The following is a 17493-nucleotide window of genomic DNA, read 5'->3' on the forward strand; positions in this document are numbered from 1 at the left end:
TGGTCCTGGTTCCCATCCACAAAATGGGTCAATCTCCTCACTCCCATGTCCCCTACTCCCTCACTGACCACCTTCAGCTTCTTGCCCCACAAGGGGAAGTGGAAAAGCCCCAAGTGTTATGAAGATGACTCATCTAAAGTCAGCAGCCCCTTAAAGGACTGCAGACCTGCCTCCCTGAAACCCAGGTAGACCCTGGGAACCACTTAACAGAGACTCTCTTGGAAAGACGGGCGGGAGAGTCAGCTGGCTCGAAGGAGTGGCCTGGAGAAAGGAAGGGGAGAAAATGCCAACAATACCCAGAGGCCAAACATTCAAGCTCCACGATCTACTTGCCAGACGCTGGCTCATTGTCCAGCCTTCCGGCGGCTCACTGTCTAGGTGCACCAACTCCTGATCACTGAACAGGATTCATAGACAGAGGGAAGTTCATGAGGTGGGGGGAGGCCAGCATGGGGCTGTTAGTCCAGCCCACAATTTCCTGGAGGAGATAACATCACCACTAGTCTCTTTTTTGAGATGAGTGATAGAAACATGTGAGCAAAAATGATAAGGTTTTGGCTTTTTAAAAAAAACAACATTGGTGTCATTTTCACCCTAAACATACTCATTTTCATCCTACTTCGCTCGTGTTAAAAACATCACAGTGAACAGCACAAGTAACAAACCTGACCTGCCAAGGTCAAATCCTGGTGCTTCTCTTACTAGCTCTCTGCCCTTGGGCTGTGCCTCAGTTTCCCTCCATGACAGCTGTGAGGACTAAATGACTTAACACTTGAAAGGTGCTTAGAGCGGTGTTTAGCACATAGTAACCATGCAACAAACATCAGCTTCTGCTATCGTGTCATTACTTTGTGTTCACACCTTATGCGTTTCAGTGACTTTTTGCCCAGTAACCTGTGAAGGGTAGGAAGTCATAGGAACAGCGACAGTCAGAGAGGAAAACAGGTTGTCCTCACAACTAATCAGCACAGTTCCGGCACCAGAACTTCTGACGGTCCATGTTATTTCCAGCACTTCACAACACTTGCTAAAATTGTTTTAAAACCCTGAACTCTGATGCATGAAAATAGGGCACTCAAAACTGGTGCCCTGAGACAACCCAGAGGGATGGGATGGGGCGGGAGGCGGGAGGGGGGTTTGGGATGGGGGGATACCTGTGACTGATTCATGTCAGTGTATGGCAAAAACCACCACAATACTGTAAAGTAATTAGGCTCCAATTAAAATAAATAAATTAACTTTTAAAAATAAATAAAAAGAATTCTCCCAAAAAAAAAAACCTCAAAAAAAAATAAATAAAACCCTGAACTCTTAATGCAACATTGTAAATCAATGATACTTCAATAATTTTTTTTTAAAGACTCTAAACTCTTAAATGAAAGTTCCTTTAAAAGTCTTCATTTTAATCCCACTACTAGGCATATACCTTGAGGAAACCAAAATTGAAAAAGACACATGTACCCCAATGTTCATTGTAGCACTATTTATAATAGCTAGAACATGGAAGCAAGCTAGATGTCCATTGACAGATGAATGGATAAAGAAGCTGTGGTACATATATACAGTGGAATATTACTCAGCCATAAAAAGGAATGCATTTGAGTCAGTTCTAATGAGGTGGATGAACCTAGGGCCTATTATACAGAGTGAAGTAAGTCAGAAAGAAAAAAACAAATACCGTATATTAATGTATATATATGGCATCTGGAAACATGGTCTTGATGAACCTATTTGCAGGGCAGCAAGGGAGACACAGACATAGAAAACAGACTTATGGACACGGTGGGTGCTGGGGGTCTGCTGGAAGTAGAGGGTGGGGTGTTTTTAGAAAGTAACATGGAAACATATACATTACCATACATAAAACAAATTACCAATAGGATTTGCTGTGTGACTCAGGGAACTCAAACCAGGGCTCTGTAACAACCTAGAGGGGTGGGATGGGGAGGGAGGTTCAAGAGGGAAGAGACACAGGTATACCTATAGCTGATTCATGTTGATGTTTAGCAGAAACCAATACAATATTGTACAGCAATTATCTTTCAATTAAAAATAAACAAAAATTTTAAAGCCTTCATTTGCACATAAAGAAGGAGGGGAATGGCCCTACTAGACAAGGGAACTGTCAGCATTCAACAGATTGGAGGACCTTACCCCAAGGGTTAATTTGGGAGTACTTAAAACCCAAAAGAATGTCTTTCTGAGTGTGATTTAAAAAAAAAAAAAAACCCTCCAAAGTCTCATGGGGTTTCTATGTTCAACAAACTCCAAACTGCCACAACCCACAGTACAAGAAACCTCACTTTGGAAAACACGGGCTCTCCCTGCCTAGGCGTTGCCAACACAGCTGTGCTTAGCGCCAGTACAGCTGGAGGGCGCCTGTGTGCTGGTGGGGCTCCCAGCACCTTCTGGGGTGACACCCCCAGCACCCCGCTGGTCTCTTCTCACCAGGAGGAAAGCGCGCCCCACTTGTCCAGCAGAAGTGACCAGGGCGAAGGGCATCAGGCACAGAAGCAGGAGCAAAGGCTAGAAATCATGGAGGGACTGGCCATGCGAACAATAAAATGGACCACATTTGCTTGGGTGCTTTCCCACTGAGAGAGACAGCATGGCGTCCTACATTGTGGCCTTCTGGTGGCCAAGATATCTGCAGGAAACGCTGCATTGCTGCTTTGGTAAACGCTCAGGAAACTCCCGAGAGACTGGTGGCTGATTCAGTGCGAACAGCTCGGGTCTAAGGTTCAGAAGAGCTGGATTCAAACCCTAGCTTCTCCATGGCTGAAAAAAAGCATTAGTGCTCTGAGTCCCGATTATTTTCCTCATTTCACTGAAATTGATAGTTCTGGTCACTTCTGTGTTCCCTTAAGCTGTTGCAAGAGCAGTGGAAAGGAGAGCCATTTGGAGGACTTTGCACCCAGTCAGTTGCACACAGTGAGTGGGGCTTACCTTGCTCTCCTGCATCTTCAAGCTTCTCCACGGTTTCCCTGGGGCTGTGCTGCTCTTCTTCCACCGCTCCTGTCTCTATCAGCAAAGAAAAGAAACATTCCTGGTCAGATACCTGAAGGTAAGCAGAGGATCCCATCCTTGGGGATGTCTCTGGGGTGTCCAGTGCAACTGACTAGTTCCTCGGCCTCCACTTTTGACTTTGGCTCTTCCTGCACTCCCATGCCCAGTTCCCTCCTGGCTGACCTGACACCCTCCTCTGCACCCTAAACAACTGGTGCTTTGTTACAGACCCTTTTTATCTTCTCACTCTCCAGGTGACATCGTCTGCCCCCTTGGGTGCTGTTGACTCCCATCTCTCCAGCCAGCACACGAAGGGACTGAGCCATCTGAGCAATGGGCAAACCAACCCTGGAAAGGAACCAGTTGGAAAAGCGAGAGGAGCTTCCTCCAGATCCTCGCAATGATCCCCACAAATCATTCTGCAGAAAGCAAATACTCCTGCATCTGGAGAGCATTGGTCCAGAGGAGCAGGAACGAAGGAAACACAGGACAAACTTCACTATAGAATGTTACTTATATGCGCCACAATTTGGTGAGTAGTTATGATGACTCCCATTTTTCAGATGGAAAAATGAACTCCAAGAGGTTGAATAATATGCTCTGGAGAGCTCATAAGAGGCAAAGTCAGGATTTGAACACGGGTCTTCAACAGGGGTCTAGCATACTTCTCCTTCCCACAGCCACCCCACTGGGTATGATGGCCACAAAGTTAAGCCCCTTCTAAAATGAAAATAGTCCTACAGAAAATTTTCTTAAGATGGTGTTTAATTGCATGTATTTTATGATTATAAAGTATCTTCTCTGTTTTGTATAGTTTTTATACCTCCTGAGCATCGATAGATAAATTATACATCTTATTATTCCAAAATCCAAATGAACAGAGCCGGTAAAAGATCATCCAGAACGCCATGGCCTTGGACACAGAGCAAGGTTTCCTTGTCCACAACTCATACAACTTGTGATTTTAAGTCAATTCAATAACTGATAATCTTCCAAACAGTGAATCTTCAACCTGCTAATTGGCAGATTATTGACAGACCCTCATCTGTAGTGACACTCTGTAAAATTCACAAATTTGGGATTTCATTGAGACTACCCAAAGTATTGTAGATTTTGAGAATGACAATTGCTGGTGTATTGTGAATTTCAAGTATCATGTATGTCACAAATATCAAAGATTTTGTAAGAATAGAATGGGGTTTTGTTGTCCAATGCATTTTCAGACCAGTCTGCTACTTTTTTCTAATCCTCTTTGTTAATGGATTTGCCTTCTTCATGGAAGAGAAGAAAAGGGTGGCATTGAAGGCAGTATGCAAGTACTGTTCTAGAAACACTGTCACACTTGCATGTGCCTGCTTTCCAAAGTCATACACACACACATACATCCAGAGTCATGTACACATTCACACAGTAGATGTTTCATCCAAACATCTACTGTTAATTTTCACATATCTTTGTCAATTTAAATATGTTTAAGGAGAGTCTGTCTAGTCAAGGCTATGGTTTTTCCAGTAGTCATGTATAGATGAGAGAGTTGGACTGTGAAGAAGGCTGAGCGCCGAAGAATTGATGCTTTTGAACTTTGGTGTTGGAGAAGACTCTTGAGAGTCCCTTGGACTGCAAAGAGATCCAACCAGTCCATTCTAAAGGAGATCAGTCCTGGGTGTTCTTTGGATGGAATGATGCTAAAGCTGAAACTCCAGTACTTTGGCCACCTCATTCGAAGAGCTGACTCATTGGAAAAGACTCTGATGCTGGGAGGGATTGGGGGCAGGAGGAGAAGGGGATGATAGAGGATGAGATGGCTGGATGGCATCACGGACTTGATGGACGTGAGTCTGAGTGAACTCTGGGAGTTGGTGATGGACAGGGAGGCCTGGTGTGCTGCGATTCATGGGGTCGCAAAGAGTCGGACATAGCTGAGAGATTGAACTGAACTGAACTGAAGGAGAATCCTACCATACCTATAACAATTTCTGGGAGAAAGAAACTTTGAGTACAGAAGCATTTCCTAAGCACCAACTAAGCCACCAGGGCTCTGCCTCACACTGTCACCCCAGAGCTCCATCACTGACACCCACATCACCATGCCGGTGGGTGCCATAATCCTCATTTACAGAAGAGGAAAATGAGGCTCAAAATAATAGGTGTGCCCCAGGTCCTAGATCACTCACTGCAAAGTGAGATTCCTCATTCAAACCGGATCTGTCTTGCCTTAGAGGCTATGAATGGAATGGGAGGAAGACAAGGAATAAATTTCAAACAGGCCTGACTCTTCGTCTACAGCAGTCCTCATCTTCTTGCTCCGATCTACTCCTATCAGCTGAAGAACAATTGTTCAGTAACAAAAGAACAAAAACCTCAAAGAGAATTACATCAACCTCCATCACTGTGCAGGTCCTAAAACAAGGCAAATTAATACCCTTCCCTTCTTTGCAGAAGCTGCTTTTCTTCTAGCAAAATCATGGGGCAGAACTGTGCTTTATATTAGCTTGGCTTTCATTTACCAGAAGACAATACAGGTGAGTTCTAAAAGGAAAAATAATTCACAAAAGACAAAGTGACAGTGGATGTGAGAACAGGAAGAATCAAGGGGTCGCCATCTCTCAGTCATTGTATCGATAATACTACTTCTGGACGCTATGGAAATGTCACCATTATCATGTTAATTTCTCCAGACTGCATAAAGTTAATGTCCCAGAGTTACAGACCATTCCTGACTTCCTGCTTTCTCTTCAAGTACATTGTTCAATAATTAAAATCTCTTTTATTCCTAAAGCAAACCACTTAGTAACACCTCAGCAGACATCAGGGAAGAAAGAAATGGAATTTTGATAGTAGGTCTCCTACTAAATTGAAATGAAATCAGCTTAATGCTAATTATTTTTCACGTTCAGTTTCTATATTTACCAGATGGCCTAACTTTTGAAGTGCCAGCTGAATTAACCATTAACTTTCCCTAGCTATCAACACTCGGCTAACCCTTCAAGCCCTAATTCACACCCCATCAGTTGTTCAAATTCCCTTACTCCAGCCCAATCACTCCCTTCTCTACATCTATGTGCACTTTTGCTCATATAATTAGCATTTAAAATATATATATATAATGCATTAAGTGTGTATCATACATGTGCCAGGCAATGATAGGAATTGAAAACAAAATGATTACTAATCATAGATGAATTCACTGAATGCATACTAAGAGCAGATATTGTTCTAAGTGCTTTTGTGTATATGAAATTATTTAGACCTTGCAAATATGACCAATTCTACAGATAAAGCAAACTGATTCACTTAATAACTTACTCAGGATGACTCAGATCGTAAGTGATAGAGCCAGAATTTAGACCCAGACAGCCTGGCTCTACAGCCCTGGAAATCAATCACTACAACTGCCTCTCCAAGTTACATTCCAGGGCCTCAGAATCGAAAGACTCACATGGAATCAGAAGAAGGCACAGAAGTGTCAGATGATTGAACATATCAAGGAAGGGAGACCAATACAGACTGGGAGAGTCTAGGAGGAATGTGTCAAGAAGGGCCAGAGGGCAGTGATATTCCAGGCATTTTTAACAGTTTAGTAACTGACACTACACCTAGATCTAAATTTCTCCCAGGGGTGAATACGGTTGTGTGCCATGCTAAAGTTGCTTCAGTCATGTCCGACTCTTTGTGACCCCCTGGAGTGTAGCCCGCCAGGCTCCTCTGTCCATGGCATTCTCCAAGCAAGAACACTAGAGTGGGTAGCCATGCCCTCCTCCAGGAGATCTTCCTGACCCGGGATTGAACCCACGTCTCTTACATCTCCTGCACTGACAGGCAGGTTCTTTACCACTAGCGCCACCTGGAAAGCCCACAGTTGTGTGATACCCTAAAAAATAATTTTGCCTGGGCACATAAGGAGTGGTAAACCAGTCCTCCAGGGCAGAAATGGCCACAGTGGAAAGGGCAGTGGGGAGCCTGATCTGTATTTGCAGATATCCTTTGCCAATTTCTATGGGGTGAATACTCCCACCATAGCAGATTTCAAGCTACCAGCCAGACATCACTGAACTCATTTGGGATGAGATAGGTACTTTGGATGTCAAGTGCTGATTTGTGCTGGCACCACCACACCCACTGTGTGAAGTTCCTGTAGTGAGTACCAGAAGCTGAGGGAGCCAAGAGTTCAGTGGGTACGGAAATACCACCCTTGATGGAGAGAGGCTGAGGGCACTCAGTGGGGAGGGACACCTGCTCGATCTCCAGAAGGCTGCAGCAGCCAGGATGGTACAGAAGTGTTAAGGCCCCCACAGTAAACCAGGGGGGACGGGGATATAAACCACAGAAACAAAGCAAGGAGCCCAGAGGAAAATAGTAGCACCAGAAGAGAGACTCAAGGTGAACACTAACCCCAGTCAGAAGAGGAAACACCTGAGTTCAGGTAGGCACAGCGTTCAGGCAACATCCAACCAGGTCTTGAAATCAAAGGACAAAATCCAGAATGCCTTCTCTGCCAGCTCCCCTCTAACACATCCAAGTTCCTCCCAGTGCCTCCTTGAGGCTCTCAGAGAAGGACCCCGTGTTGACCTCCACTGCAAGGCTTTCCACAGCACACTGTAATTATCCATGTAGATGCCTCCCACTAGGCTGGGAGCCCCTGCGGGCAAATAGCATATGATGTTGGCAAATCAATAGGCCAAATCTGGCCCACCACCTGCTTTTATAGGGTAGAGAAGCCAAGAATGGTCTTCGCATCTTTAAATGGTTGGGAGAAAAAAATCAAAAGAAAAATGATATTTTACAATACATGTAAATTATGTGAAATGCCGATTTCAGTATCCATAAACAAAGTTTCATTGTAACACAGCCATGTCCTTCATTAATGTATTTCACACTACCATATGGCCCATAAAACCTAAAATGCTTACTCTCTGGTCCTTCACAGAAAAGTTTGCCAGCTCTCAGCACGTAGCATGCCATGAGAAAGGAAACATTGAATCAATGCTTGATTAATGATTATCTGACCCTAGATGCATCCCCAGCCATTTTTTAATCTCATAACTATCTAGACTTCCCTAGTTGGAGGACCCTGCTCACTCAGCAACCAGCTTTGTTTTCCAGCTCCCCCAAGCACTCTGCTACTAGTGAGAACCCAGATGAATCTTCCCAGATCAGTTGGTTCCAATCTGTCTGTATAAGGATTTCCAAATATGTACTTCTGTGGAATTTGACTAGGAGTTCTATTTTCAAAAAAAAAATAAATTCCACAACTAAATTACCTTAATAAATGTTGAGCTACAAACCAGTGCTCTGACAACCTAGAGGGGTAGGATAGGGTGGGGGGTGGGAGGGAGGTTCAAGAGGGAGGAGACATGTGTATACACCTATGGCTGATTCATATTGATGTATGGCAGAAACCAGTGTAACATAGTAAAGCAGTTATCCTCCCAAGTGGCGTTAGTGGTAAAGAATTCGCCTGCCAATACAGGAGACATGAGGCATGGGTTTGATCCCTGGGTTGGGAAGATCTCTTGCAGAAGGAAAGGGCAAGCCACTCCAGTATTCTTGGATGAAAAATACCATGGACAGAGACGCCTGGCGGGCTACATACAGTTCACAAGTTCGCAAAGAGTCAAACACAACTAAGCACGCATACTCCCAAAAATAAATATAAAAATAAATAAATGTTGAGCTAAACATGCTTCTTCAGCACAGAATTCCACTCAGCCTTTAACATACTGATGTTCCCTGTGAAACTCCAAGCAACGTTTCCCAAACATTTGCCCTTTGAAATCTTATTGTTGGCAACTGTTACTCAGAGAACAGAACTGGATTCCACTCTGGGAATCCAATCCTAAAGGAAGTAGAGATCTGACAAATATCTTGTCGTCAAGGCCACATGGAGAGCTCACTGTTTTTTATGGTATATCCCTAGAAACGGACACACTTCTGTTTTTAATATTTATCTATTTATTTACTGCCGCACTGGATCTTAGTCACAGCACACAGGGTCTCTGATATTCAATCAGTTGCAGCATATGGGATCTTTAGTTGCAGCATGCAAACCCTTAGTTGTGGCATGTGGGATCCAGTTCCCTGACCAGGGATCCCACCTGAGCCCCCTGCATTGGCAGCACAGTCTTAGCCACTCCACCACCAGGAAAGTCCTGCAAACTCACTGTCCCAACCCAAGTTTTTTGGCTTAGCCATGACCGCCACTCCCTGTCCTTGGCTGTGGGTAGCATAAACTATGTGGCAGCCACAGCCCACATCACCCTGAAGAGAGCAGTCACTGCTCCAGAGCCCAAAGATCCTACCACCACTGTTACCTGCAATGCGAACTCCCTCCACTCATATTAGAAGCTGCTAATATCACCTTCACCTGAAGTGAAGTCAGTTCACTTCAGTCACACAGTCATGTCCAACTCTTTGCAACCCCATGGACTGCAGCACGCCAGGCTTCCCTGTCCATCACCAACTCCTGGAGCTTACTCAAACTCATGTCCATTGAGTCGGTGATGCCATCCAACCATCTCATCCTCTGTCATCCCCTTCTCCCACCTTCAATCTTTCCCAGCATCAGGATCTTTTCAAATGAGTCAGTTCTTCACGTTAGGTGGCCAAAGTATTGGAGTTTCAGCTTAAGCGTCAGTCTTTCCAATGGATATTCAGGACTGATTTCCTTTAGGATGTACTGTTTGGATCTCCTTGCAGTCCAAGGGACTCTCAAGAGTCTTCTCCAACACCACAGTGCAAAAGCATAAATTCTTTTGTGTATGGTGTTAGAAAGTGTTCTAGTTTCATTCTTTTACAAGTGGTTGACCAGTTTTCCCAGCACCACTTGTTAAAGAGATTGTCTTTTCTCCATTGTATATTCTTGCCTCCTTTGTCAAAGATAAGGTGTCCATAGGTGTGTGGATTTATCTCTGGGCTTTCTATTTTGTTCCATTGATCTATATTTCTGTCTATGTGCCAGTACCATACTGTCTTGATGACTGTGGCTTTGTAGTAGAGCCTGAAGTCAGGCAGGTTGATTCCTCCAGTTCCATTCTTCTTTCTCAAGATAGCTTTGGCTATTCAAGGTTTTTTGTATTTCCATACAAATTGTGAAATTATTTGTTCTAGCTCTGTGAAAAATACCATTGGTAGTTTGATAGGGATTGCATTGAATCTACAGATTGCTTTGGGTAGTATACTCATTTTCATTGTATTGATTCTTCTGATCCATGAACACAGTATATTTCTCCATCTATTAGTGTCCTCTTTGATTTCTTTCACCAGTGTTTTATAGTTTTCTATATATAGGTCTTTAGTTTCTTTAGGTGGATATATTCCTAAGTATTTTATTCTTTTCGTTGCAATGGTGGGTGGAATTGTTTCCTTAATTTCTCTTTCTATTTTCTCATTATTAGTGTATAGGAATGCAAGACACAAAAATAAACTCAAAATGGATTAAAGATCTAAACGTACAACCAGAAACTATAAAACTCCTAGAGGAGAATATAGACAAAACACTCTCCAACATAAATCACAGCAGGATCCTCTATGACCCACCTCCCAGAATATTGGAAATAAAAGCAAAAATAAACAAATGGGACCTAATTAAAATTAAAAGCTTCTGCACAACAAAGGAAACTCTAAGCAAGGTGAAAAGACAGCCTTCAGAATGGGAGAAAATAATAGCAAATGAAGCAACTGACAAAGAATTAATCTCAAAAATAAACAAGCAACTCCTGCAGCTCAATTCCAGAAAAATAAATGACCCAGTTTAAAAACGGGCCAAAGAACTAAACAGACATTTCTCCAAAGAAGACATACAGATGGCTAACAAACACATGAAAAGATGCTCAACATCACTCATTATCAGAGAAATACAAATCAAAACCACAATGAGGTACCATTTCAAGCCAGTCAGAATGGCTGCTATCAAAAAGTCTACAAGCAATAAATGCTGGAGAGGGTGTGGAGAAAAAGGAACCCTCTTACACTGTTGGTGGGAATGCAAACTAGTACAGCCACTATGGAGAACAGTGTGGAGATTCCCTAAAAAACTGGAAATAGAACTGACTTATGGGCTTCCCTGGTGGCTCAGAAGTTAAAGTGTCTGCCTCCAATGCGGGAGACCCGGGTTCGATCCCTGGGTCGGGAAGATCCCCTGGAGAAGGAAATGGCAATCCACTCCAGTATTCTTGCCTGGAGAATCCCATGGATGGAGAAGCATAGTAGGTTACAGTCCACGGGGTCGCAAAGAGTCAGACACGACTGAGCAGCTTCACCTTCACCTATGACCCAGCAATCCCACTGCTGGGCATACACACCGAGGAAACCAGAACTGAAAGAGACACGTGTACCCCAGTGTTCATCGCAGCACTGTTTATAATAGCCAGGACATGGAAGCAACCTAGATGTCCATCAGCAGATGAAAGGATAAGAGAGCTGTGGTGCATATACACAATGGAGTATTCAGTTCAGTTCAGTTCAGTTCAGTAGCTCAGTCCTGTCCGACTCTTTGCGACCCCATGAATTGCAGCAGGCCAGGCCTCATAGTCAGCCATTAAAAAGAATACATTTGAATCCATTCTAATGAGGTGGATGAAACTGGAGTCTATTATACAGAGTGAAGTAAGCCAGAAAGAAAAACACCAATACAGTATACTAATGCATATATATGGAATTTAGAAAGATGGTAACGATAACCCTGTATGTAAGACAGCAAAAGAGACACAGATGTATAGAACAGTCTTTTGGACTCTGTGGGAGAGGGAGAGGGTGGGATGATTTGGGAGAATGGCATTGAAACATGTATAATATCATACATGAAACAAATCACCAGTCCAGGTTCAATGCATGATACAGGATGCTTGGGGCTGGTGCACTGGGATGACCCAGAGGGATGGTAAGGGGAGGAAGGTGGGAGGGGGGTTCAGGATGGGGAACACGTGTACAACCGTGGCAGATTCATGTTGATGTATGGCAAAATCAATACAATATTGTAAAGTAATTAGCCTCCAATTAAAATAAATAAATTTATATTTAAAAATAAAAAATAAAGGCTTGTTATAGAATGAACACACACAAAAAAAAAGCATAAATTCTTCAGTGCTCAGCTTTCTTTATAGTCTAACTCTCACATCCATACATGATTACTGGAAAAACCATAGCTCTGACTAGATGGACCTTTGTTGGCAAAGTAATGTCTCTACTTTTTAATATGCTGTCTAGGTTGGTCATGACTCTTCTTCCAAGGAGCAAGCATCTTTTAATTTCATGGCTGCAGTCACCATCTGCAGTGATTTTGGAGCCCAAAAAAATAAAGTCTGTCACTGTTTCCATTCTCAGCAAGGCCACCCTATTTAAAATTACAATCTCTCCCCACCCAAGACTCTGGGTTTTTCCTTAACCTAACTATTTTTTCCCCTAACGCTTATTTGCTTCTAACAAGTTATGTAATTTACTTCTTTACCGTGTAAGTTCCATGAAGCAGAGACTTTTTATCTATCCCCAGTGTGTTCCAAGCACCTAGAGGAGCGCCTGACACATCACAGATACTCAATAACTATTTATCGAAGGACTAACTGAGTGAATAAATGGTTATCGCCTCTGATCCCCCCTTCAGTATTGTACCCACTGACTTTGCATCCAGGATCTAAGAGATAACAAGGGAGGGGCCAGATTGTGCAATGGTAAGAACAGTTGCTTTCACTCTGAGATGGGGAAACATTAGAAGGTTTTGACCACAGGAGGGAGATAATCTGACAGCATCCTTAGCCCAAGATGCTGGGAAGTGAATCCAGTAGTTCAGATAAGAGATGACGGTGGCTTAGATCAGGAAGGAGTGGAAGTGATGAGAAGTGGTGAGAGTCTATTATAACTTAAAGGAACAGGCAGCTGAATTTGTTGGCAGGGAAGATGTAGTGTAAGAAAAGGGGGGGAAAAAAGAGTCAAGGATGACTCCAAAATTTTTGGCCTAAGCAACTGGAAAGATAGAATTGCCAAAAAACAGAGATTAAAAAAAAAAAAAAACTGCAGGTGAAGTAAGTTTGGAGGAAGCAAGAGCAGGCTCCTACTGTACTCAGAATTAACCCAAATGCATAACCACAGCCTCCAGGTCCCTGCATGATCTGGCTTCTACCCACCTGTCCAACTTCATCTCACACCAACCACATTCCCCATCTTTCATCTTTCACAGTGCTCCAGGCATACCAGCCTCCTTCACTGTCTTGAACAAGCCAAACTGTCTGCCACTTGAGGATCTCTTTGTATGCTGTTCTCTCTGCCTAAAATACAACCCCACTCTCCATCACAGCTCCACCTTCCTGCTTTAATCTTTCAGGTCTCAACTTACACGTCACCTCCTCAGGTGGGAACTCTTGCCTGACTTCCCAATCAAGAGTTTATTTCCTCTGCAGCACCTACACATCTGTCCATCTTTTTTTTTTTTAACCTAGATGGTGATTACAGCCATGAAATTAAAAGACACTTACTCCTTGGAAGGAAAGTTATGACCAACCTAGATAGCATATTAAAAAGCAGAGATATTACTTTGCCAACAAAGGTCCGTCTAGTCAAGGTTATGGTTTTCCCAGTGGTCATGTATGGATGTGAGAGTTGGACTATAAAGAAAGCTGAGCGTCAATGAATTGATGCTTTTGAACTGCGGTGTTGGAGAAGATTCTTGAGAGTCCCTTGGACTGCAAGGAGATCCAACCAGTCCATTCTAAAGGAGATCAGTCCTGGGTGTTCATTGGAAGGTCTGATGTTGAAGCTGAAACTCCAATACTTTGGCCACCTCATGCAAAGAGTTGACTCATTGGAAAAGACCCTGATGCTGGGAGGGATTGGGGGCAGGAGGAGAAGGGGACGACAGAGGATGAGATGGTTGTATGGCATCACTGACTGGACATGGGACATGGGTTTGGGTGAACTCCAGGAGTTGGTGATGGACAGGCAGGCCCAGCATGCTGTGGTTCATGGGGTCACAAAGAGTTGGACACGACTGAGCAACTGAACTGAACACTTTTATTTTCCTTTTTCCTCCTCACATACAGAACTTTCACACACACTGAATTTCTTGCAGCTATAAAGTCATTCAATATTGGTCAGGTACCATTTTATCCCCTAAAACTTTGGGGCATCAAAATATAACAGTAAACAGTGTTAAATCTATAAAATATTTACATAGCACAGCACATTTAAGCTTTAGACACTTGGCAATTAAACCACACTAAAAACTGGACAAGACCCCAAACCTACACGTGTAGAATCAGGTGTTCACAGTCCCTATCTGGTGTCTGTACATGGGTCAAAAGGTAGCAGAGGCAACAGGCAGTTACTTAGAAGGACATGGACCACTATTATCTGGAAGCACATTGTTATCCCAGTGTCATGTACCACTCCACCTTTCTCCAAGGCGGTCTCATAATTCTGGAATGGCAGGTCCCGCTGATACAAAATGAAGACAGACAACACAACGTTTACTCTGTGGAGACATCCTAACTCCTACTATGCATGTGTGGTGATCTTGAATGCAACTCATCCTAAAAACTTGTCACAGTCCTTCTGGGTTTTTAGGTTGGGTGATCCACCAATCTTGCACTCAACCATTACTTCTTTTACGTCACCATCACTACCAAAGCTCAGCTGGGTGGCAACTAGTGGCTGCAGGTAGCTCCTATACAGTTTTTTTCCCATAATATGGAAAATATTTTAAATCTATCGTTCCATTGGGAGAATAAGTGGATAGAACTCCAGTGCTTTCACTCTTTCCAATACAATGTATCCTTGGTTCTCCTTGAAGCTTTAATCCAATTTTTCTGTTTGTTTTCACAAGAATACAAGGGTTTATTGCTTGGTAGCCAAACGGGATCATCCACACCACTGCATGCTTCAGGTAAGGCAAGAGGGACTGACATCCAGAAGTCTAGACCCTTCTGCTCAAAAGTTTCCACTGGTACAATCTGTGAGATTCTTCTTCTCTTCTAAGCCATATGGCTTTAGAAATTGCTTAAGGTCATCAATGTACCCTTGATAGGCTTCTGAATCAGACAGGCTGAATGAAAAATCCAACACCGACACTGGTTTTGGAAAAACCATTTAAGTCCTGGACTAGGAACCTGGTCACAGTATTTTGGAACCTCATTGTTCAGAGTCTGAAGCGTGGCCCACGCTGTGAATGAAAAGAGTGCAGCCAGGAACCCATGAAAGACTAGGCAGAAGAGCAAGATCAAACCCCAGCTCTCGGCGGTGCACCCCAGGAACTCTCCGGTTGTAGATGAAGAGCTTCCACTCGGCCGGGCTCTGGTTGAAGCCCTCATGGTGTGTGCGCCCCGACTGCTAGGGGAGCGGCGGCCGCGGGGGTGGAAGCGACGAGGAGCGCAGAGGCTCGTTCCGGCTCGAGCGGCGCCGCCTGGCGACGGCGACGGAGCGCTGGCTGCAGCGAGCGCTCAAGCCGTCTGCGCCGCGGGGCGCCCGGCCGGGCCGCCGCTCCGCCCGTGGGAGCCTGACGTCTCCCAGCTTCTTTCTTTGCTTATGAGGTCCATGGCAGCAAGGACATGATTGTCTTGGTCACAACTGCATACCAAGAGCCTGGCACATAATAAGAACTCAGTAAATGTTTATCAATTGGTTGGTTTGAAAAACAGTGTCCGTATCTGGAGGGATCTAAGCTAAGCAGGCATTTGTCACTGAGGAACATAGAAAAAGCAAAATGTTGTGAGATGATTGGAAGAGAAGCATCATTCGTTCATCACCTTCATTTCAGTTCAGTTCAGTTCAGTTGCTCAGTCGTGCCCGACTCTTAGCAACCGCATGAACCACAGTGTGCCAGGCCTCCCTGTCCATCACCAACTCCCGGAGTCTACCCAAACCCATGTCCATCGAGTCAGTGATGCCATACAACCATCTCATCCTCTGTCGTCCCCTTCTCCTCCTGCCCTCCATATTTCCCAGCATCAGGGTCTTTTCAAATGATTCAGCTCTTTGCATGAGGTGGCCAAAGTATTGGAGTTTCAGCTTCAACATCATATCTTCCAATGAACACCCAGGACTGATCTCCTTTAGAATGGACTGGTTGGATCTCCTTGCAGTCCAAGGGACTCTCAAGAATCTTCTCCAACACCACAGTTCAAAAGCATCAATTCTTCAGTGCTCAGCTTTCTTCACAGTCCAACTTTCACATCCATACATGACCACTGGAAAAACCGTAGCCTTGACTAGACGGACCTTTGTGGGCAAAGTAATTTCTCTGCTTTTTAATATGCTATCTAGGTTGGTCATAACTTTCCTTCCAAGGAGTAAGCGTCTTTTAATTTCATGGCTGCAGTCACCATCTGCAGTGATTTTGAAGCCCAGAAAAATAAAGTCAGCCACTGTTTCCACTGTTTCCCCATCTATTTGCCATGAAGTGATGGGACCAGATGCCATGATCTTAGTTTTCTGAATGTTGAGCTTTAAGCCAACTTTTTCACTCTCCTCTTTCACTTTCATCAAGACGCTCTTTAGTTCTTCTTCACTTTCTGCCATAAGGGTGGTGTCATCTGCATATCTGAGGTTATTGCTATTTCTCCCGGCAATCTTGATTCCAGCTTGTGCTTCCTTCATCACCTTAGCCACTATTTACTGAGCATCTACCATTGATGGAATAAGCCCTTTGTAGTCTTCGAGAGAAACCACAGTCATGTTCCGTCTCAGTGCTGATGAGCTTTTAATCCAGTATGGCTGGCCCTGCGGTGCCCTGAGCCTTCTGCTCTCTGCTTTGACCACTTTATATAGGGTAACTGGTACTTCACAGGTACAGCAGCATTTAAATTAACTTGCCCGGTGTTTTAATTTAGAAAGTTTGGTGGGAAGCAGATTCTGATAATAATGCTAATAAATTATGGCTTAGTAAATATGGGACACTGGTGAGAAAAATAATTACCATCCACACTTCTATCACCCAGGGAAAATTAGCGGATCCACCCCCCCAAGTCTTCACTGCTTCTTTTTTGCTTTGCTGTCAGTATTACTCAAAAGGCTCACAAGAGCACATGTCCAGAATTACTGGATAAAGTAGGACATTTGGGTGGGAAATTTTTGGATTGGTGAGAAAAATGATATTAGAGAAAGAATAATGAGAAAGCTGTGGGGGACACAAATTGCTTATTCATTAGAGATACACACTGACATTCTATGAGTTCAGGAAAAAAATGAAGGAGAAGAATGGCAAAATGTTTACAATTGGTGCAGTTTTATGTCAGGTACATGAGCGTTCAATATAATATTCTCTTTATTTTTGAGTATGTTTGAAGTTTGAATTTTTCCATAATAAAAATGTTTTTTTAAGTCTATTACAGTAATCTTGGAAAACCTAGACATGGGTGGTGGCAAAGAAAATAGAAAAGAAAGAAAAAAGATTGACTAATTCAATACATTTGACCTTGATAACAGATTTGATGCAACAACTTCAGCTGAGGGAAGAAGCAAAACTGACTCATTTCTATAGCCTTGGAAATAGAACAATGTCAT

At 43.5% G+C, this 17493-nt stretch overlaps 1 protein-coding gene and 1 pseudogene across 1 annotated transcript in view; both read right to left on the reverse strand.

Annotated features, from left to right (window-relative positions):
- LOC108635899 overlaps positions 1-3916 on the reverse strand; it is a 139252-nt gene extending 135336 nt beyond the window's left edge. The window contains exons 1-2 of the mRNA XM_018047501.1: positions 3830-3916; positions 2947-3021 (exon numbers count right to left, since the gene is read on the reverse strand). Of these exons, the coding sequence (XP_017902990.1) occupies positions 2947-3021; positions 3830-3916 (162 nt within the window). The remainder of the gene's footprint in view (positions 1-2946; positions 3022-3829) is intronic.
- LOC102180185 lies at positions 14491-16665 on the reverse strand (annotated as a pseudogene).

Source organism: Capra hircus, chromosome 4 (genome assembly GCF_001704415.2).
Source record: "Capra hircus breed San Clemente chromosome 4, ASM170441v1, whole genome shotgun sequence".
In the NCBI taxonomy this organism is placed as follows: Eukaryota; Metazoa; Chordata; class Mammalia; order Artiodactyla; family Bovidae; genus Capra; species Capra hircus.